Source organism: Furipterus horrens, unplaced genomic scaffold (genome assembly GCF_987537825.1).
Source record: "Furipterus horrens unplaced genomic scaffold, mFurHor1.1.pri manual_scaffold_2, whole genome shotgun sequence".
Classification (NCBI taxonomy): Eukaryota; Metazoa; Chordata; class Mammalia; order Chiroptera; family Furipteridae; genus Furipterus; species Furipterus horrens.
The window spans coordinates 12,912,556-12,935,868 of record NW_028327172.1 but is presented as its reverse complement, the minus strand read 5'-3'; the positions used below and the strand labels follow the sequence as shown (position 1 = coordinate 12,935,868).

Here is a 23,313-nt window from a genome sequence, read left to right as displayed (position 1 = left end):
TGGTTAGTCTTCACTGCATAAGAAGTTACTCCAAAACTTAGTGACTAGAAACAACAGTCACTTTTTTTAACCCACAGTTTTGTGGGCCATAATTTTGGCTGGGTTCAGCTAGGGAGTTCCAACAATCTAGGTAACGTTGTGGCTGACCTCGGCAGAGGCTGTCTTGTGCTGTCTACTGGCTGACTGCTGGCTGCGGCTCTTTGGTTCTTCGCCTCATGGTCTGTCACCCTCCAGCAAACCACTCTGGCTTCCTTCCCATGGAGTTAAAGGCTTCTGCAAAGCGGCCAAGACGGACAACCTCCAAAGCTCAGGTACTTTTCACATCTCTGCATCCACCCCACTTGCTATCATCCCATTGCCCAAAGCAAGGCACGTGCCTGAAACTGCAATAATCTACCTCAGAGTGTTCAAGGAATTGAAAGAAAGCAGGACCCTGGCTGGGCAGCGCAGTTGGTTAGAGCGTCATCCCAATACACCAAGATTTCCGGTTCAATCCCTGATCAGGGCACATACATAACAGGAATCAACCAGAGAATGCATAAAAAAGTGAAACACCAAATAAATGTCTCTCTCTCCTTAAAAAAAAATCAATAGATAAGAAAATAAGTTATTTTTCAAAAAAGAAAATGGGAAAGCTAGAGCATGGAGCGTGAAAAAGGAACATGGCACTGGTAAAAGCAGTGGGTGGGAGCCAGGGCACGAAGGCCTCTGAGGGCACACTAAGAGTTTGGTCTTTACCCTAAAAGTGGGCAAGCCCCCTGGTTTCTAATCTTCTGTCTTGTGGGTTTGGTCAACATAAATAAATCCCTTGAAGGCTGAACTGGCTGAACTAGTAAAATGGATTTTCCAAGCTTCAGAAGACAAGGACAGGATACGGGGCATGGTCTACCCTACACATCCCTACCCACAGCCCACACAGATATAAATGCCCCATATCTTCCCACCTCCGCGCATTGGCACCTGCTCATCCCTCGGCTGGGAACAAACTTCTCAGGCTGCCCTACACAGGGTCACTTCCTACGTCCCCAGACTCAGTTCAGGCCCAACATCTCAGAGAAACCCTCCCTGACTTCTCTAAGCCCTGAGACCAGCGACACGTCAAACGACACCAGGAGGCCTAGAAAATAAGCCTGTGACTTATAGTGGCCTTGTGGTTTCTTTTTCTTCTTTCTTTTTTAAGTATATTTTATTGATTATGTTGTTACAGTAGTCCCAATTTTTTTTCCTTTTGCTCCCCTCTGCCCAGTATCCCTCTTCCCTCCAGCAATCCCACCCCTCCTTAGTTCATGTCCATGGGTCACGCATATAAGTTCTTTGGCTTCACCCTTTCCTATATTATTCTTAACTTCCCCCTATTTTGTATCAACCAATTATGCTTCTTAGTCCCTGCACTATTTCCCCATTTCTCCCCCTTCCCCCTCCCAGCTGATAACCTCCAAATGATCCTTATACCTATGATTCTGTTCCTACTCTGGTTTGCTTAGTTGGATATTTTTTTAGATTAATATTTTGATAGTTCTGAGTTTGTTGTCATTTTAATGTTCATAATTTTGATCTTCTTTTTCTTGAGTAAGTCCCTTTAACATCTCATATAATAATGGCTTGGTGATGATGAACTTCTTTAGCACTACCTTGTCTAGGAAGCACTTTATCTGCCCTTCCATTCTAAATGATAGCTTTGCTGGATAGAATAATCTTGATTGTAAGTCCTTGCTTTTCATCACCTTGAGTACTTCTAGCCAGTCCCTTCTTGCCTGCAAAGTTTCTTTTGAGAAATCAGCTGATAGTCTTATAGGCACCCCATTTGTAGGCAACTCTCTGCTTCTCTCTTGCTGCTTTTAGGATTCTTCCTTTATCTTTCACATTTGACATTTTAATTATGATGTGTCTTGGTGTGGTCCCCTCTGGGTCCAGCTTGTCCAGGACTCTCCGTGCTTTCTGGACTTGTATGTCTATTTCCTTTGCCAAAGTTGGGAAGTTTTCCTCCATTATTTTTTCACATAACTTTTCAGTTTCTTGCTCTTCCTCGTCTCCTTGTGGCACCCCTATGTTTTGGATGTTGGCACGTTTAAAGTTGTCCCAGAGGTTCCTAAGCCTCTCCTTATCTTTTTCAACTCCTGTTTCCTCATTCTGTACTAGTTGACTATTTTTTTCTTATGTTTCAAACCATTGATTTGAACCCCAGCTTCCTTCCCTTCACCATTGGTTTTGTGTGGATTTTCCTTCGTTTCATTTAGTATAGCCTTCACTTCTTCCCTTCTGCATTTGCTGTACTTAACCATATCTGTCAAGCCTGTGAGCATCTTTATCACCAGTGTTTTAAACTCTACGTCTGTTAGGTTGGCTATCTCCTTGTCGCTTAGTTCCCCCAATAGAACCTTGGTCTATTCCCCCTTTTGGGCCATACTTCTCTGTCTCCTCATCTTGACAGGCTCGTGTGTTTGTTTGCCTCTATGTCTTAGGTAGAGATGTTGCACCTGTTACATTTAAGGGGCAGAGCCTTAGGTACTCATCAGTACAGGACAACCCATCTCACGTTGTGCGACTGTGGTGGGGGAGAGGTCTGAAAAGGAACAATGCCTCTTGCTCAGCACTTGCCCCTTTCCCAGGTACGTCTCCCACTTCTGTATGGGACTGGCGCCTCTCTAGCTGTTGCCCTGGCCGTCGTTTCCAGAGTGGGTGGGTCTGCAGACATTCTAGGACTGTGGGGGCCCTTTAAACAAGCAGACTCTGTGGAGAGACTGGTAGTTTCTGCCTCCACCCCAACCCCCACTGGTTTGCAGTCAGAAGCAATGAGGCTTGATTTTCCCCAGCGCTGGGACCATGAGTTTCGTGGTCTGGTCTGGTGCTGGGAGCACTCCAAGGTGTTCCTCCTGACTTTTTAAAATGTGTGACTACACTTTCTGCTGGCCTGCTGCTGCCGTCGATGCTGCCGCCACCACACTGCATCCTCTCACCCCGGCTCCGCCCCTCCTACCTGTCTGGATAAGTATTTCTTCTTTCTATCTTTGTTTTTTGGACTTCTATGCAGCTCGATTTTCTGAAACTTCTGGTTGTCTCTAGTTCTGAGGTAGTTGCATTCCTTCTTGTTGTGGAGGGAGATGCAATGTGTCTGTCTAGGCCTCTACCTTGGCTGGATGTCGCCTTTTGGTTTCTAAAACCCAGCTGGCGCAAGACCCAGGCCCACCCATGTGGCACATGCCTGTGGGCACAGTGCTTGCCCATGCTGTAACCATCTTTTTATGTTTACCCCCCACTAGACTATCTTTTTGAAGGCGTGCCCACAAACCTAGGGCCTACACTTAGAAGAGTCAGAAATGCCTGAATGAATGAATAAGTGAATGAATCCATCACTAAACAGGATTGTCCTCTGAAAGCCCTAGTCAGTGTTATTAAAGCCTTCAGTGTTGGCCATTGAGGGGAGGGTGTCTTTCCAATGAGGCCAGGAGCTGCAGTGTCTCCCAGGCTGAACATAAAGCCACCCATCCAGAAGAGAGAAGCCCCCTGGCTCTGGAATTGTCCAAGGCAGGGCAGTGGGAGAGCGAAGACAAGGAAGCTCCTCGGGAGACAAGTGCCGCAACATCGTTTACTGTAACGGGGTGAGAACCAACCTGCAGTGGCCTCCACTGGAGCAGGTCCTCCCTGCGTGCTAGCACAGCCGACCAGGTCACTGAGGAAGGCACTTATGCCAGGAAGCCAACGTATAGGTTGACTCACTTACCACAAGCTGGAGAAGCAGCCCCTGTGAACCAGAGGCTGGGTAGTAGGCCCCAAAAGCGCCAGTCTTAACAGCCTTTTCCATATCGCTTCCTGGTCTTAGGACACGAGGGTTTAAATCATACTGTCTCCCATTTACAGAAAAGAAACCTGAAGCCCAGGGAGATAAGCCTTTGACCCATTGGCTACTTTAATAGTCATAACCACCCAGATAAAAGACTACATTTCCCAGCTTTCCTTGCAGCTAAATGTGACATGACCAGGCTCTAGCCAATGAGATGTGACTGGAAGTAATGTCTCTAACTTTGGGGTTTTGCTCACAAGGGACAGAGGTGTGCTTCGTTTTTCTCCTTACCACTGCCTGGTGAGCCATATTGGACCACATAGCCAAGGACAACTCCTTAGAATGATGGAGCAACAACATGGCACGAACCAGCGTCCCTGATATCTGGGCACACAACCCGGGCACACAACTTGGCATGCACTGCCATGTACAGGGTAATAGTACCTTGATTAAGCTACTATGATCTAAGGTATTTGCTATAGCAACTGACTATATCCTCCTGACTCCTAATATAGCCCCAGGACCCAGTTTCATCAGGAAGCCCTGGACAACTGGAGCTGCCTAATCCCAGGCACTTTTCTTTGTAGCAGGACAACAGAGCTGTGACCTCCACCCCAGGAACCAGCTGTTTTCTTGCAATAAGAGTTGGGAAATCTCCTTAGAGGAAGCCGCTAGATTGCCAAGGATGGGAAAGGAAATGAGCGCATTTGGTGCTCCACCAGGGTAGACAGCAGTTCACCTGCACTAGCTGTTAAAATACTGAAATACTTCCAGGCCAGGTGATAAGAAGTCACTGCCCTGACCCAACCCATCTCTCAAATGTTCCCCGTCCCCAGCTATCTTTGCCCCAGATCCAGCAATTAAAGGAGTAACACCTGGCACAGGAAGGTCACCAGGATGTCCTTCCTGACCTCTGGACGTTGATTCAGCAAGCCATACCACTTATTCAATGTTTTGACTATCACCCCTGGCTATAAGGTACCCAATCTCAACTGACCGAATGGAAATGGAACCCAACCCTAAACTCAGTGTGGAGGGTGGTGAAGGTGACTTGATTTCTGAAAGCCAGAGACTGGTTTTTGAACCCCCACCTCCACCTCCTTTTCTCCTCCCCAAAGTCAGAAACACCCAGACCCCACTGAGGCCTGCCCTCGCCCACGCAGAATATCTCACAGTCACACCCAGATATTATTGCACTCTTTTATTTACATAAAACACAGATAAAGCATTTCAATGTTCATTTAGCAAACTGATCCACTTTTTTTTTTTTTTCTTTTTGGCACAAAGAAATATCACAGATGGACCCCAAGATCAATCAGAAACCCATAAGATTTATCAGTCATTACTGGTCCAGGGGCAGCCACAAGACTCAGACAGACAGACAGACAGCATTGCCACAGTCTGGAAAAAAAATAAACAAGGTCCATATTCACCTCACAGTAAAAACCTGCTCACCGACAGGCAAGGGTGGGCAGGAGGGGGCAGTTTCTATGCTCCAAAGGGGGCAGTGGGCATTAGGGGCAGGAAGCAGGACGAAGAGGGATAGACACCATTCATAAATCAGAGGGAGGTGGCTTTTTTTGTAACCTCTTACCTTGTAGAAGTAAGACCGGGCCAAAACTACCATACCCTGACCCCTCATCCATTCAAAGAGCTTCAGAAGCTGTGTGGTTTGGGGTGTCTCTCCTTGTGGGCGCCTGCGTGTGTGTGTGCACATAGGTGAATGTGTGTGTGCGGTGCTTGTAAACATTCTCACCACCCACACAGAGACCCAATATCCGTGTGTCTGAATGGGGTGGCGTGGGGGCTGTGCCCCTCTTCACTCCCCTGCTGCCCCAGTGATTCCTGTCCAAGACATAGTGCAAATTTCAGAGACAAAAGAGGCAGAGGGAAGTGTGTGGAGGGTGGGGGCGAGGGGGGACCGAAGGACACAAAGATAGTGTGGGAGAGGGAGGGGGAAATAAGGCAACAGTTAAAAACGGTCCCTTTTATCAAAACCAACACCATGTGCCCCTCGCCACCACCCACGGGGCCCTTGTCACAAGAAAGGGCGGAAGTCTCGCTCCTCCACCAGGCTGATGGAGGGGTTCTTGAGCTCCTCCTCCGAGGTGGCCATCTTGTAGCCCAGCTGGGCCAGCACCCTCTGACAGGCGTTCTGGGCAAAGGCCACAATGTCATAGGAGAGGCGGAAGCGCCACTTCTCGGCTGTGGCCGCAGAGTTGCGCACGGTGCCGTATTTGTGCTTGCCCAAGGCGGGGTCACCCTGCGTGTTGTTCTGGATCCAGCGGGCCACGTGGCTGTCCAAGGGGATACCCAGGAACCCGTAGATCTCCTCGGTCTTCTTCATGGGGTTCCTGGCCAGGTCCTCGTAGCGCACCAGCATGTACTTGCCTTTGAGCCACGGGGGCCGCGTGAGGCCGGTGGACACGGAGTTGGAGAAGTCCTCGCACACCGTCGTCAGCTGTGTCACGTCCAGGTTGTAGGGCTTCCTCCCGGTGCCATACCAGAGCCGCCAGAGCCGGTACGTGTCGCGGAAGGTCTCGCTGCGGGAGGCCAGAATGCCACGCGGGTCTCGGACCAGCTGGATGACCTTGAGGTTTAACCGGGGGTCTTCCACCAGGGCCCGCAAGTCGTTCACCTCAGGCACCCTCACTGTCTTGATGGCCACGTGGCTGCGCTCGCGGCAGGCCTCCGCAGCCACTGTCAAGTTCAGCAGGCCGCACTTGCGCACGCAGTCCCCTTCCTCCAGCACCAGGTCGGCGGAGCCCGGAGGGTCGCACACCGGCCGCGAGCATAGCACCCTGCTGGCCCCGCGGCGGAAGACCCTGTCTGTGGTATGGTTGACAGGCGGCGGCTTGATGTAGTTCTCCAGGAAGTGGAGGTCACAGTCATAGAGGCTCCTCAGGAGGTCCCGGCTGGCGCCCAGCATGACCCGCCGGTCCACGGGGCTCTTGCCCTGGGTGAAGCGGGGGATGAGCGTGTTCTGGACGTGGTAGAGGGGCTCAAACAGGTAGAAGACGTCCAGGTGCTGGTTGAAGAGCTGGCCCACAAAGGAGGAGCCGCTGCGCGTGGTGGCCAGGATGAGGACGTGGGTCTTGCGGGAGAGGTTATAGGTGAAGGTGGGGCCCTCCTCACACAGCCGCTCGGCCAGCCCCGCCTCGGCCAGCCCCGGGCAGGTGTGGAAGGACTTGGCGGTGAAGGTGCGGATGGCCGTGTACTGGATGGCGATGGAGGCCAGGGCAAGGAGGAGGACGGCCTTCCAGGAACATTGCATGGCTGGGCACCTTCATGGGGCTGTTTCTCCACCTTTCGAGGTCTGCAGGCAAGAGCGGGCAGTGGTCAGGGGCAGCCAGGCGTGGGTGCCTCCCGTGAAAGAAGAGTTGGTCTCCCTGGGAGAGGGGGCAGGGAAGTACCCTGGCTCCCTGCTCAGTGCTCGCTCACGTACCCAAGGCCCCAAGCAGCTTCTACACGAGAGTTCTCTGTTCTCTGGGGGAGTTACTGGGGACGGGCCAACTGACTCCCTGCACCCTATTCTGCAGGGTTTAACCTAGAGCGCTACAGGGGTTTCCCAGCAAGAACCCTCAGCTCTTTAGTGGGGAACTACAGGGCAAGAACCTAACTCCCCTAGTTCCCACACGGAAGGAATGACAAGTTCCTGCTTCCAGCCATTCCCTGGCCACTGCCTGTCACCTGTGCTTGCATCCCCTGGGCTCACCTGCATCTTCTTCCACCCTCATGAACTGGCCCATGGGGGTCACCTTTGGTCCATCCCCTGTCCACCCCCAGGAGGAAGAAGAGTCCATGTCAGAAGCCCCACGCAGAAGGACCCCGGCACTCTGGGAGCCATAGTGGCCAGCATTGGCTCACCCATGCCTGCCGGGTCAGGGAAGGTGGGCACCTGTGTCATGCACCACCATCTCCTGACTCATGCATGTGGGTGGCCGGCTCATCCAGATGAAGACTCCTGGGGCCCCTGAGGTCCCTAAGAGTCTCCCGGCCCAGATCAGAGGCAAGTCCAGCGGCTGCTGAGAAGTATCCCTTCCCAGATCCCGGCATCCTCCTGGGTTTGCTTCCAACCACAGAGGGAAGAGGTCCTAACCGTGGAGCAGATGACTTCCATGACAGCAGAGTGACTGGCCCCTCCACCTCGGCCAGTCTTCAAGGGCCTCCACCCTTAGGCCCTCGACCCCTTCTCTCCACAGGGTGAGCTCAGACACCCTCCCATAACCCAGCAATGGCCCCAGAGAACCAGGCAGGACAGAGGGAAGAGAAAAGGGTGGGACAGAACTAGCACCCCAAGGCAAGCATGGGGGGTGAGGAGGGCCCCAGGAGAGCTGTGAAAGTGAAGGGCGTGCCCAGGGTACAGGGCAAGGAGCCAGCCTAAGCACCTGGAAGTGCCCCAAGAGAGGCTAGCTCAGTTTCTAGGCCCTGGCAGAGGCCTGGGGCTGCCCTGAGAGTGAAGGCAGGGAGGGGTCCAGCACTCACCGAAGACGGGCTGCTCCAAGCTGGGGAGTCCACAGCCGCCAGGTGTCCTGTGCTATAGCCTTGCGGCCAGCAGACTGCAGGGAGACAAGGAGAGGAGGAGTTCCGAAGACGGGGTCGGGCTCCAGCACCTCCCTCCCTCCCCCTGCTCTCCTGCGTCCCGTGCCCTGCTGACTGCCCCCCAGGGCTGGGGGAGGAGGGCCTTGCCTGCTCTCCCATATCTATCATGGACTCGAGCTCCCAATACAATAGCCCAGCACCATCTCTGATCCCTGCATCCAGCCCTCAGAGTCCTGGGCTACATCCCACCCCCTCCACCCACTTCCCCTACCCACACACCCATACTCTCCTAACAGGCCATAGTCCCTCTGTTCACACTAGAACCCAGTGGGCAAGGAGCTGGCATGCCTGCACCCTCAGCTAACCAAGAGTTGGTGCCCCACATGGGCAAACACCCCAGGGAGGCACCCACCATACCCACCCACCCACCACCCAATGGAACTGAAAAGAAATCCACTGGCCACAAACACACCCAGGCCTTGCTGGCTCTGTTCATTCAGCTCTAGTGACCAGACTGACCCAGCCAGCTTCAGTGCTCAGCCTCCAACAACGAAGCAGAGAGCGAGGGTCAAACTTATCCCAGAAAGTGGGCTGGCACACAACCCTACTTGGTTCTGCATTTGAAATCACTCGAACAGCCTGAGCTTTCAACATTTTCAGTGACTTGTTCAACGACTACCCAGGAGGGGCTTCATGGAAACCAGCAAGGCAGGGGGCCTCACCTCACACCTCCAGGTGGAAAGGGCAGCTCAGTTGCTACAGTCCAGATGCTGAGGTGCACAGGAAGGGACAGCTGGAGCGGGAAGTCCTTCTTCCAACCACACCGGAGAAAGGCTACCTAAAACTCAAAGCAAGAGTAGACCAGGGAGCATTCCTGACCTTCACGCTCTACACAGATTCTAAGTTAAAACACCAAGATCATAGTATTATTTTGGTTAGCATCTATTGGGTACGGCCTCATTGCTAAGCCTGCTACCTAGGAGCTTATTTGTTCATCCCAAGAATGCACGTGGAAGCCCGTATAAGCTCCATTTCACAGGCCGGAAAGCGGAGGCACAGAGATAAAGTTATCTGCCTGAGCTCACAGGCCTGGTCTCGCCTACACCCAGCAGGTTTTTCAGAGTCCACCCTCCCTTCCCTGGAAGAGCTGACTTTCTGTTCCTCCAGCTTACGCGTGCTTGGCCTTCAAACATGTATTCAGTTCACCATTTGTGAATCGGTGTGAGAGGGACCAGGCATTAGAAGGGGCAGGCAAATGATTTCCAAGACCTGGAGCATGTTCCTTCCCTTTGCTGTCTGCTCCTGTTGTTCAGTTGGTTCACGGCTGAGGGACTGAACCCAGGTGCTGTGCGGATAGCCTTCCCTCATGATGCTATTTGGTATGATTTCTTTGGGGGTGGGGCAAAGGGGCCCTCATGGCCCAACCTTGCAGCAGCGCCTGGCTCTGCTCACCCAACTCTTGACACAACCTTATTCCTTACCACCCCTCTGTGGAAGGTCAGGGTCCTCACTCCCATTGTTCAGGCAGAGAAACTGGGCCTCAAAGACTAAGCATACACGTATAAGCAAATGAGGAGTAGCAGCGACTCACATCCCTCTGGGTCAGACTGACAAACCAGTGCTCTCGCCCCTTCCCCATCAGCCTGGGGAGCGGCACAGAAGCGGGGCTGAGATGGCGATGGGCTAGCTGAGGCTCTGGGGCCCAGGAGTCTTGTTTTAAGTAGAAAACTCCACTTAGTACCTTTAGAAAGCAGTACCACGTTACCAAGTGGCAGTGAACAGGTGAAGGACACAGTCTAGATTCTTGGGAACCTCCAATGGGAAGAGAGAGAAAAATACACCCCTACTTCCCCCCACGGCAGCAGAGGGTGCTGGGTTAGATGAGGTACCCAGAGAGAACAGCCTCTCTGCTTTCAGTTTCATTCCCCTGCAGAGTGCAGGCCTGCCCTGCCCACGCAGCCCCAGACACACATGAACACCTTTAAAGAACAGGTAGGGAATGCCACATCAGTCATAGTGCTGGCTGATATCTCAGACAGCCATTCTCGGCGGTGCAGATGGACTCTTAAGAAGCTACACCATCGTCTCTCGAGACGGACGGCTGCCGACGACGACTCTCTAGCTGCAATGCCATTTCATTTGTTTGTACTCCCTTTGTATCTTTTCACAATATCTGTCAGCTACCCAGCACAAAGCAGGCACTCTGGGTAAAACAGCACAAAGGAAGGGGAGCAGTCACTGGACATTCACGATGCTTCTCCCAGGCACATGCTCCCTTCGCAGGCATCAGCTCTTCTTGCCCTCATGCCAGCCCCGTAAGACTGACGCTGTCATAGGCCCATTTTATAGACAAGAAAGCGAAGGCTCTGCAAGGTTAGATAAATTTCCCAAGTTCACACCTCTGGTAAGGGGCAGAGCCAGGATTCCAGCTCAGGCACTGTGCTCTGGAGTCCATGCTCCAACCCTCCTCCCTGAGCCCTGCTCCACTCGCATTCCGCCCCCTTTGGCGCTCACCGAGCCAGGAAACAGAACCCTTAAAGAGACTTCATTTAACTATAGGATTTCGGTTCTAAAAACAGAATAAAGAGGAGCATGCTGCCGAGAGGTGACCATTTCAGTTTCTTCCCTCCTCTCTCCTTCCCCACCCCCATCCAGAGAAACTTAAGGCAGGATTGGAAGCTGCTGCCTTGGCTAATGAATCAGAAGTAACTGAAGCACCTCGATGTTATAAATCCCTAAGAAAGTGGGACTCGGATTCATAAGGCGCAGCCTGGGTACCACGGAGGGGAATGTGTCCAAAGGCCCTGTTGCTGGCTCTCCTCTGCCCCCGAGAAGGGCAAAGTCGGGGCATGGGAACAGGAGGATGGAGGAAGTCAGGTCCTCCCAGAAATGTCCCTACTGTCCTGCCAGCCTGGCAGAGCAGGGGCCAGGGCTGGCCAAGCCTTCTTGGTATGCTAGAGGCATGTGTCCTGAAAACCAGAGGCCCTGGGGCCAGGTCCCATTGTTCCCAGAGAAGCTTTGGTCACTGCAAGGGACTCCTCAATGCCCTCAACCTGCAAGCTGGACAGCGAGTCCCAGGTCCCCTCCCTGAACTTCTAGCAGCCTCCGGCAATGGCTTGCCTCCACCTCTGGTTAGTCACAAACCAGGCGAATCTCAGGCCCAGAATCTATCACTTCTGTGGGAAGGCAGGGGAGCTGGTGAACTCCCAGTCCCAACAGAAAGCTCAGATATCAGTGTCAGCCACAGACTACTGCGTGGGGACGGGGAGGGGGGCACCTCTACGTTGGAGAATGATAATTCAGAGCTAGAAGCTCAAGCCGTGGAGTCACATCCACTTAGATGTCACTTAGCAGGTGTGTGGACCTGGGTGACTCACTGTCTCTGAGCCTCAGTTCCCCCGTATGTAAAGTGGGTATATCCTAGAATTGAAGGACTTAAAGCATTTAGTCAGTGCCAGGCACAGCATACAGCACAGCCTCATGCATGGGGCATGGGCTCTGACACCAGCCCCATTGATGCCAGGTTTCTTAGCCTCTCTGAGCCTCTGTTTTCTCACCTGAAAAATGGAGATAATTTTAACAAGGCTGTTGTGAGGACTAATCCGATCATAGTGCCTAGGGCAGAGTAACCATTCAATGAACATAACTTACTGTTACCATCATTAAATGGATTATTTGCTTTTTTTGTCTCAGGAGACGCCTCAGAACAAATCGTCACTGGCTCTGGCACACACTGTCCCTCACCACTATGCCCAGACCTCTGCCCAGCAGGCCTCTGCCCACCGCCCCTTCTTCCCTGGCTCCTCTCCCAGCGCGGGAACTTTCTCAGGCCGAGCTACCGCAGTGGCTTTCCAGCTGCCCTCTAGTGGCCATGTGCTGTAGTGCAGCCTCTTAGCCCTGCGTCTTTACTGTGTTCAGAATTCCTGGCTGGTTGGCGGCTGCTTCATGTGAAGATGCAGCCAACGGGAGGTGATGTTGCTGGATGCAGTGAGGTGTGCTGATTACACACCCACCCTGGCTGTGGCCTCTGCTCTGCGCACCCCCTGTTCCTTATCCACACAACAAGAGGCAAGCAGCAACAGGCAGCCAAACCTCATCCCTCAGCCTCTGCCTTTCCCTGGCTTGGTGATCTCCGGCTCACCCCTCAGGCTCTCGGTGCCTCGGTTTGTCCATAGATCCAGCAATTCTAAGGGCCTCCCAGGTTTGACCACGGGGGGTTTCTGATCCCAGGAAGGCCCTATCAGAGTCAGGGCTACTCTCTCTGAAGGCAGGGGCACCCTTCTTTGGGAATGGGAAGGCCCCAGTCATCTTGCAAGGAGATCCCAGGGGTGGGCAGCTCTGCCCCCACCTGAGCCTGATCCACAGCTGAGCCATTGGAGCCCAAGAAACACAGTGCTGTGCCCTCTGCTGAGTCAGTGCCACCTGCCCCCAACATCATCCCTCCCCCTCTATGAAATTCCACGCAGTCCAGAGCTGTGACTCTGCCTTTTCTGGGCCACAGACCCCTTGGAGAGACACAATCCTTCCTCCCAGGAAGATCCTTTTGTGCTCACAATTTCACACACACAATTGGAGAGGTTAAGCCTCTAGGGAAAAGAAAGGGCACCCAAGGGTGGACTTTAGGAGGTCCAGGACCCTACTAGTAGCACTCTCCCATCCTTAAGATTTTTTTTTCAACTAACTGTCAGAGAAGGTTCCACAGACATCACCCAAGATATATTATTAAGTAAAACATGCTAGGGCCAGAAAACACATACGCAATAGTTTACTGCCATTTCTGATGTCTGAACAGGGACGTGTGTGTGTGTGTATGTGTGTGTGTGTGTGCGCGCACATAAGCAACCGCTGAAAGAACTTGTGCTGAACCAGTAACTCTAGAAGCCCCAGCAGGGAAGCCAGGAGACAGGGATGCAAGGAAGGCACAGTTTACACAGAGTTTTTTGGTTCAGTTTGAATATATTGACTTTTGGGGAGAGTGAAGCGACCCATGCAAGAACTGGAGGATTAACGACAGGGTGGGGCCCCCAAAATCAGCACTGGCACCTCACTGTGCCAACTATTCTGTCCCCAGGGCACTGCCAGCCAGCTTTCTCCTCCCCCATTTCCAAGGCACCAGGGTCAAAGTCAATACCTTTCCTCCAGAATGGGGCTCTGTCTGCTCAGGCAGACCACTAAGGACAGCAGTCAGCTGGGGCTGCTGAAAAAGAGCGAGACCTCAAAGCAGACTCAGGGCTGCGGGGAGCAGCGGAGGCCTGAGTTGGGGAAATGCCCGCCCTCCCAGCTTTTTCTCCCCAAAAAACAATTTGTGGAGTTCTAGAGACATAGGGAGAGGAAAACAAAAAACAAACAAAAAAAACACAAAAAAACATCTGAATATCATATTTCTAACCAGACCCAGGAGCCAGTAGAGAGGGGGCCCAAGGCTCTGGGGTCCCAGGAACTGGAGCAAGGGGCAGGGGAAACTGGAAAGGGAGGGAGGAGTTGGCAAACAGGCCTCTGGGATGGAGACTGCAGAAAGGAAATGCTTAATCCCTACATCTGCAGTAGCCAGCACTGACCCACCATAGATGTTTGTTTAGTTCAGGCTAAAATACATAAAACAGCGAGGTTTTTTCCTTCCTAAGGAAAATGTGGTGATGAAATGAGGCAGGAGGAAAACAAGGATATGAAAGTCTGAAAGAACTAAAAGCCAGGTCAGTGCACAAGCACCAAGCCACTTCTGGGCTATACATATAGGTCAGAGCTACCTGGCAGCCAATGGGAAAAGGGAAACATTTCATTTATGTGTTTCATAGGATCCATAAGATGAAGATTAAAGCATCTGCTCAAGAGATACTCAGTTATTTCTGCTACTGACTCCAGCACCAGATTTCTCCTCACGGGTCTCCTAGAGAGCCCTGGGCTATGTTCTAGAACATCCTTCAAGGTGAGCAGTATGCCAGCACAGGATTCCGCCAATGCAACCTTGCCAGGTGAGGCAATCTGACGGTGTCCCGACTTAGCCTCCGTGGTCCGGGGCGGCCCAAGGGGAGACTGGAGGCACGAGTACTTCTCTTTAGGGCCACGCCGCTCAATTTGAAACACTGTGTGTTCTATGGACCTGCTCCCAGAATCTGCACCAACACAATCATGGTGTTTCTGTACAATCTCTAGAGTCCCTGGTCCTGTGGCCCTTCCACAGACCCCACGCGCAGAACCCGAACACCCTTCAGCCACCTCCAGTGGAGGCGAGTTCTCAGTCCTGGTTCCAAAGACGAGTGCACACGGAGTAACTGGTCCACTGCCTTTTTTATCAGCAGCGGAGCTACTCAGCTGCCTCTCATGGGCTCTTGTGTCTTAGAGCAGGCCACTCCAGTGTCCACACGTGATGACTCTGGGGACACCCGTGGGTGTCTGGAGCCTCCTTGAGAAGTTACCCGCAGGCGTGTGAAAAGGCAGGCTGGGTAGTGGCAGGGCACCCTCTCTGCGGGGCCGGCCAGGCCTGGCCTTGACTGACTGCAGATGCTTCATAGCTGTGAGACTTGTCCTTCCCTACGAAGTGACAAAGACGATCACGGACTCTTTCAAATACTTGGATTGAGAGACAGAAGCTGGTGAACACCAGCAGCTTGGCACAGTGCTGGGCACAGAGCAGTACCCACAAGGTGGGAAGGCTGAGCACGATTTTTAGGGGCTGCTCTAACCTACAAACAAGCAATAGCAGCCTGGAGATGTTTAAGGAAGTGAAAGCAGATACCACAGGCTCCTCCACGGAGGCTCCCACAGCCTGTGTGCTTGGCGACCCTCCTGTTTGGGCTGCAGAGGCCACCTCATGGTCCTGCCTGGCCCAGCCAGTCAGCAGGGTCCCAACGGCCAGACCTGGGGGGCGGGGGTGGGGTAGAGTTTTCCCCAGCAGTGGGGAGAGTGACTGGTCAACCTCCTGGCACAAGGCCCCAGTGTGCCCAGCACCTCTGAGGGGAGGGATGAGTCAGAAGGGCCCAGTTCCCTCAGGAGGTCCTACAGCCCGGCCTGTGGTAGGCGGGACCCTTCTGCCCCTATGCTGGGCGGAAGGCCCGGTTTCCTGTCCTCCCTCCCTCTCCAGCAGCCATGGTCAGAGTCAGAATAGTAGAGGCTCCACCCCCTGGACACCGGGGCTTGGGCCCATCCTCCCAGCCTCAAGGATGAGAAAACCAACAGGAGCTCAAGCACAGGCTGCTGCTGCCAGAGGAGTCAGGAGTGGGGGCACCATCTGTCCCGGATCCCGGCGTCTCCAGGCTCAGAGTCACTTGCATAAGGCCCAGCTGGCCCCTGGGGACCGGGGAGGGCTGGGTGTAGGGGAGGCTCACCTGACCCTTGAGGCTGTAATCCAGGATGGAGGATGCTACAGGAGTGGATACCCATAGATAATCAGGGTGCTGGCTCCCATTAAGTGGCAGCTTACCACGGGTACCACTGCCATCTTTCACGGAGGAGGAGCAGTGAGGCCCAGGCAGGTGTGGGGGCTCATGCGGCACGCGCAGCTAGTCGGTGGTGGGGCCAGGATTCAAGCTCAGTGCCAAGCCAACGCTTGGCCCTGGCCCTGGCCCTGACCACAAAGCCCCCACACCACACCCAAGAGCAAGAGCATCACCCAGCACCTGGGGACCAAAGGGGCAGGGGAGGAGCAGGGAGTACAAGGCCAAGGTGGCCACTGGGGTTCCCGGATACACCAGTGCCGACGTGCCTGGTGCAGTGTCTGACAGGCAGTAGCCCGCACACACTCCACTGCTCCCCAACCCGGGGCTCGAGGGCTGGCTAGGAGAGTCAGGGGAGGAGCTGCTGTTTTCACAGCCAAGGAGCCCAGGAAGGCTGAAATTTTGCAGCCAAGACAACACCGAAAAGATGTCTTTATTGCCACCTGGCCTGAGATGGTCTAGAATGGGGCACAGTGTTTGAGCTCAAGGCTCAGAGTAGGGACCCTGGCTCCCTAAGCCCTGAACTTACCACCAGCCCAGAGCTGGTCACAAGGGTGCCAGCACGGCTCAACCTGTCACTCCTCTGTCTCCTGGACAAGAAGCGCATGGCAACATGACAATCAGTAGTATCTCTGCCCCTTCTACAACAGGGACCTGCAGAAGTAGACAGAGTGGCAGTAGCTCAGCGGGAATCCATTTCACAGGTGCGGGACCAAGGCTCACAGAGGCTAAGTGACTTGCTTCCACAGCCGGGAGCCGGGGGCGGGAGCTGGAGTCCAACTATGGGGCGCTGTGTGTGAGGTGCAGATGCAGGGAGGTCTCACCTCTCCAAGGTTCTCCCTACAGGTTTCCCTTCCTTCCCCCTCTGATCTCCTCATACCCTTGATCTGAACCCACGAAGCTCCCCTGACCCTGTACACACCCATAAGCGCTTAGAAGATACTTCGCAGGGTGTGAACTCCAGACCTTGGGTCCTGGGCAGCCTGGCCCTCTCTGAGCCCCACCCAGATCGCTAGGGAGGGGAGAGCATGCCCACCTCCCAGGGCAGGTGAGGGGCTTAAATGAGATCCCCTTGCCCATAATGGTCTTAGCACACTGCCTGGTATACAGCCGTCACTCAGTTCATGATACCTTTGAATGCTGGCATCACACTTGTCTGGCCTCGTCAGCTGCCGGCCAAATCCGTGAGAGAGAGCACCATCCACCTCACCCCCCACCTCTAATGCCCAGCCTGGGGCCCGCAGAGCACTGCAGGGCTGTGCCCTGGTCCCTGTCCCCGAGGAGGAGACAAGCATCGTGACAATTCCCAGCCCACAGCCTTCCAGCTCTAATCAAGGAGCAAACACAACGACGGGACCTCTAAACATTTAGAAAACGCGGGAACTCTGTGCCCCATGTGGCATCATGGGGATTTATAAAGAACAAATCATGCCTGACAAACTTGATAGCTTTTTTGATAGAATTACAATACTGGTAGATGAAGGAAATGCAGGCAGGGTAATATATCTTGATTTTTAGCAAAGCATTTGATACCGTGCCTCAAGTAACCTTACAAAATTAATTCAAACACAGTTGGCCCTAAGCACTTGCCATGTGGCCAAAAGCAGGAAGGGGCAGGTCTCAAGGGCCTCAGGTGAAGCAGGTAAGCCCAGGGTGAAAGGACCGAGGGACAGAGCCTGGGAGTGGGGGCAGGGCTGCCAAGACCCAGCACTGGGTCAGATCTTATCTAACATCTTCATTAATGATCCTGAGAGAGGGAGTAAACAGTCCGTTAATGGAATTTGCAGAAGATATTAAATTGGAAGGTGTTGTGAACACCAATGAGGACAGCAAAACGGTCCAGAGAGACCGGGAGGGGGGAGGGGAGCCTTGGCAGGAAACTGAGAGCGTAGGGGGAGGTGTAGGGGGGAAACTGGCCAGCATCTGGGGCTACCTGGAGAGCCAGGGAAGAGGGAAGGGCATCCAGGGTTTGTGTGGAGCTGGGAGCGGCCCCAGCTAGCTTGGCTTCCCGCCAAAGAGGCAACCCCAGGAATCTCAGTTTTCCTGTCTGTGAAATAGAAGGGCTCTAACCTGGTTGTGGTGGGAGGCTGGAGCTGAAGCCCACCTTGTGGGAAGACAGCAGAGGAACAGGCCAGGCAGGGGCGGGCAGCAAAGGAGCAGGCTGGCGAGGGAGGCTCTACCGGAGCCCTGGCGAGCACCCAGAATGCCCCCGAGCCGCTGCCCTCAGGCAGGTGCTGCTGGGAGAAGCAGCAGTGCCTGGCCCCTCTCCCAGCTTGCTGGTGGGACAGGCTGCAGCCCTGAGCCTGTCCAGACCTGCAGGGTAGGCTAGGAACACTTCAGCGATAAGAGGTTTACCCTGGGAAGGGGACAGTGGGCTGTGGCAGGGGAAAGCCAGGGTTTGTTGTCTTTCTGGAGAGTTCCTGATCCCTCTTGGGCAGATCATCAAAAGGGAAATGCCTCTCCAGCCAGGTGAACGAGTCTCTCCCTGATCAAGGGAAATTGCCCCCATCCCGTCTCTCTGACCTCAGAGCTGGGGTCTCTCCTGTCCCTCTCCCTCTCACCCAATACCAAGCAGACTAAGGCAAAACGCTGCCATTCATCTGGACTTGGATTTGTTCCCACAGGGCTCCTTGACAGGTGGGGTCTCAACAGGAGCCAGAGCTCCCTAGCATGGTGCCAGGCCCCCAGCAACCTAAATGAATGGGCCGTGGGAAGAAGAAACGGATGGCTGGTTTCCAGCTGGGGCTGTACTGGGGCTGCTGCAGGCAGCTCTTCCAAAGTGGGAGGCCAGCCCTTCCAGATGCCAAGGCCGCCGACCAGGACACAGAATGGTTCCAGGTGAATATGCTGGGGGAGTGTCTTCCAACCCCATGGATTCATGAATTAGTAATAATGACACTTATTGAGCACTTACTATGGCTTTGTTCAGAGTGTGTTCCTCATATTAATGCATTTGACCTTCACAACAGCCCTATGAGGTAGGTGCTCTTGTTTTCTCCATTTCACAGAGGGGGAAACTGAGGCATAGAGTGGCAAGCAGGAGCCTTGGTGCCTAGCCAGAAGGCCCATGGGAAAAGCAGCAGCCTGCCAAGGGCCACAGTGGGAGGTGAGCAGTCCTAAAGGGGGAACCCCTTGAGTGGGGAGAGGCAGCCCCTCCTATGGGGCCCCCAGAGCCTTGCCCAGCCTCTTCCTGGCCCCCTTGAAGGGAGTTGGTCCAACTCCTGCCACACTTGTGGAGCCTGATTTTACTATGTTTCCCTCTCCCCTACCATTGCCGCTCTACACCAAGTCCTCTGAACAAGTCTGTTTCCATGGAAACCATACAGTGACTCAGGGCTTCGGGACCTTCTCTGAACCAGATTATGAATATCAAATGCTCCCTCCCCGCACCGATGCAGAGTGAGTTGGAAAAGTAGAGAGAGACACAGTGGGCAAGATAGGAAGACAGAGAACTGAGCAAGGAGAAGGTGGGGGCAGCGGGGCAGGGCATAAGCTTGGCCCCCCCACCCAGTTAGAGCCTGACATCTGGGTCCCCTGCAGACTCAGTGGAGCACAGATGTACACCTCCGTGTGTGCATGGCCAGCACATGCCCCAACATCAGCACCAGCCTCCTCATGGACTAGGGCCCTATGGGGAAGGGGACTGGGAGGTAAGAGAGCTCTACATTTCTCCTAATGGGGACCTCACATGACAGAGGGGGCTGAGGGGCCAGGGAGGAGGGAAGCTGTCTACAACAGGAATTGGACTTCGGACGCCAACCAGGACACCTCTGGCCAAAAGCATCGCAATATTTAGCAACGAGGGAAATTTGGATTTTAGGGGGGAAGTGCGTTTCTGCATGGAGATGAGGAGGCTGGGTGTTATTAGCCTATGTGCCCAGAGGAAACATTGGCCATAATTTCAAAGCCATTGCAGGGGTAGGGGGATCATTAGCAGAGACTTCCTCTCACTTGCCCCACACCCTGGCCTGGTCAATGGCTGTTCACCTGCCCAGACTGGGACAAAAAAGCAGAGCCATGGAAGTTTGCAGTGCCAGGCTCCTGGTCTCTCACAGGGGACTAAAGCCCCCAAATCCTCCTCTTCCTTTTGCCAACAGCTCCCTGAAGACCCAAGAGAGAAGGGAAGAGAAGAGGTTGGAGGCTTGATACCTCCCTGGTGAATCCGATGTGTGAGTCATGACGGTGAGAGCACTTGGAAAAAGAAACGGGGTTATGGGGATGCCTGTCACTGTGCCCAGCCGTGGAGGACTGAAGTCTATAGAGACTGTCTGCCCAGGTGAGCTCTCTTAGAGGCATCTGGCCCCACCTTGAGGGGTTGAGGAGCCTCTGAAGGCAGGAACCTGGTACCTCGGCCCCCACCTGCTTGCCTCTCACACCTATTGGTTCCTCTGTTGCCAAAGCAGCTCCCTTCCCAGCCACGGTGCCCACCTTCTGCCCCCAGTCCTAGGTCTTCTCTGCCCTCAGCCCTTACCAGCCCTAGGGAAGGTGCTGAGCTATGTTTGTCCTTGACTGGATACCTACCTCCCCATCTCCTGCATGCACCTCTGTGTGAACAGTACCCATCCTCTGGCACCTGGAACCCCTCCTTCTTAGGAGTCTCCTGCTTAGGGGCAGTGTTTAAGTCCGTGGAAGAAAACCTGCACCAGAGGAGAGGAACCTAATCCTAGGGAAGGGCAGGCCCTGGATGGGGCAAGGGGGCACCCTATGGCATCGCAGATCAGGCCACCAAGATGCCACACTAGGAGGACCCTCAAGTCTTATAATTTAACCCCTAGCTTACCAGCCTGGGCTATTCAGGGCTGTTACTGTGAAAGCAGGCAGTGGGTTCCCAGGGCCTCGAAAGAGGTGCTCCAGGCGTTCTAACCGGAGAAAAGCGGGAGGCTGGTTCTGGCTTCCCGCCGATGGCTCTGCACCAGCCAGCGGCCCGGGCCCCACGGGGAGCCAGCCGGCTCATCGCAAAGTGGTCGTGCGGGTTCGGTTCGGAGCCGGGACTGGGAGCAGCAAGCAGAGGTCAGCCCCCTGACTCTTAAGTGCAGCCTTGGCTTGGAAAGTTGTTGCAGGGGTGGGGACCTCAGGGTCTCCAGGCGACTGGGCAGCCCGGAGCCGGGCAGGGTGTGGGACAATGAGCCCGGGCAGCCCCCGAGTGCTCCGCAGCGGTGGGGAACTGGGCGCCTCAGGGACGCAGCGCGTCTCAAGTTTCCTGCCCTCCCTGATAGGGGGCGGAGAGGGCTAGGGTGATCGCAGCTCTCACCCGCCACTAGCCCGGGGAGCCCCGTCCTGCGCGCAACACGCTGCCGTCCTCCCCCGGCCCCGCACCGCCAGTAGCAACTGTCCCCGATCGTAGGGGCGTCTCCCGCCGCGCCCGCGCCCCTCCCGGCTGCTGCAGCGAGTGTCCGCTCCCGCCCGCCTCGGGGCCAGCGGGGCCCGGCCGATACCTGGTCAGGGGCGCACCGGGAGCCGCTGCAGCGCCCCACGCCGGCTCCATCCTCGGGTCTGGAGTCAGGCTCGCCCGGGCTCGGCGGGCGGCGGCGGCGGCGGCATATTCCGCCTCCCGCGCCCTCCTCCTCGGCCTCCCTCCTCCTCCGCCGCCTCCGCGCGCCCCTCACGGGCCCCTCTTCATGGCCCGGGGACGCGAGCCCGGGGCGGCTCGGCCGGCGGAGAGCTTTCTCCGGGGGCAGGGCGCCGGACCAGGGACCGAGGGGTGCCGGACCAGCGGCCGGGATCCAGAGCGCCGCAGCCCCGGCACCGGAGAGGAGCAGCAGCCGCAGGCGCCGGACCCTCACCGAGCGCCCTGAGCCCAGAGCCCGGAGCCCAGAGCAGCGGTGGCGGTGGCTTCAGCGCCGAGCGATCGGCGGTGCTGCGGTCCCGGCTCCACCCCCCAAAGCCGCCCGCCCCTCGGCGGCTGCCCGCCCCCTGCTCTTCCCCACCCAGCCAGCGCGCGCCCTCCGCTCCCCGAGCCGCCCTGCCGGTTCCCCCCTCTTCCCCGCCCCTGGGTCGCGCAGTGCCCCAGCCACCGCGCTGCGGACACCCCCCAGCAGGCCGGCTCCAGTGCCAGCCCCCACCTACCCCCGAAGGGGAGCCACACCCACACCCAGGGTTTTGGAAAGCCAGCGATCGAGAACGCAGGCTGCCCAAGGCACCTTTTCCCTCGCCCTCCCGCCCATCTTCCACTGTGGGCGCTCACTGAGTGGCCCCCTCAAGTCCAGCTGGAGCCCAGCCTGGCCCCAGGTCCAGCTGTCCTCTACCCCTTCCCCATCCAGGGCAACGGAGGACTCCAGAACCCAGAACAAGAGCTAACCACAGTTCAGTGCCAATACCCCAACACACACCCGAGCCCATCCCCCACCCCTTTACGTCTCAGGTGTGAAAATGAATCTAGTTGTGCCTCTTGGGCAGGGTCAAGGAGGGGCTTAGTGGGTGTTAGAGTGGATTTGCTGGCAGACCACCTTTCAGGCCAGTCCTGCACCCCACCCACCCTTTTCCTATGGGACTGCGGCTGGCCTGCTGGAATTCTAGAGCCACTGCTGCCCTTACGGCTGGGAGACCTGGCGCCATAACCCTCAGGCTGAGCACCTCAGGTCCTTCATTCTTTGCACAAATATTGACTGAGCTTCTCCCACAGGCCAGGCCTGCATGGGCACCAGGGACTTGTTGGTGACAAGACAAACAGACCCCTGGCCTCCCAGAGTGTAGTGGAGGAGATACTCTGTAAACAGGCAGAGAACACCATGTGATCATGGTCCCTGGGCTGGAGAGGACACAGGGAGTCCCAGCTCTGCCACCCCTCCAGCTGTGCAAGGCTTGTTTCTTTATCTGGAAGATGGAGATACTGGTCTTCACCTCATGGGGCTACTGTAAAACACCAGATGGAAAAATGCATGTAAAACTCAGCACAGTGTCTGGCACATGCTAAGTGCTTAATAATTGTGCAGTGCTGTTACTGTTATTGGCTGGTTGGTGTTCAAGGCAGCCAGAACAAACGTGCACTCACTCATCCAGAGGAAAATGTGGCCTCTGTGCTCCTGTGCAAGACTGGGGGCTTGGACCATCAAGTCTCTCAGTACACCCAGACCCAGATGGTATGAAGGGCCCTGCCTCCAGGGTCCCACCAGACCAAATGGTCCTTTATCTTGGTCACAATTGCAAATTCGTAATTGTAAACTCCCACCACCACCACCCGTGCCCACAGTGGATCCCAATCAAGCCAGAGTGTGAACCAGTGTGATCCCAGATCACCCTCCTGTGTTTCCAGGCAGCAGCAGCGGCAGCAGCAGCAGCAGCCTGGCCCCAGCCCGGCCCGCCCTCCCCATGCTGCAGCCAGGGTGGCAGCACCAGTCCTCAACCCTGACCTCAAGGTGACCAGAGCTGTTTCCCCACCTGTCCCCCAAGGCGTGGCAGTGCTCTGAGGTGCCTAACAGGAATGCTGACCTTCCAGAAGCAAGGACTTGGTGCTTCAAAATCCCATTCGTCCCTCTCCATAGAAAACCAACTTCTAAAAGCCCAGAGCTGAGCCATCAGAACGTTCTGTTTCACCCAGAGCTAATTTCTCCCCAGGTC

The 23,313-nt window shown here is 55.1% G+C and overlaps 1 protein-coding gene across 1 annotated transcript; it reads right to left on the bottom strand.

Moving 5' to 3' along the window:
• Positions 1 to 4,967: 4,967 nt before the first annotated feature.
• CHST1 (carbohydrate sulfotransferase 1) lies at positions 4,968 to 8,507 on the bottom strand. The gene is made up of 2 exons (XM_090267566.1): positions 8,267 to 8,507; positions 4,968 to 7,097 (listed from the first exon to the last, which is right to left on the bottom strand). The coding sequence occupies exon 2, from the start codon at positions 7,053 to 7,055 to the stop codon at positions 5,820 to 5,822; it is 1,236 nt and encodes a 411-aa protein (XP_090123692.1). The 5' UTR covers positions 7,056 to 7,097; positions 8,267 to 8,507; the 3' UTR covers positions 4,968 to 5,819.
• Between the last annotated feature and the right edge of the window lie 14,806 nt (positions 8,508 to 23,313).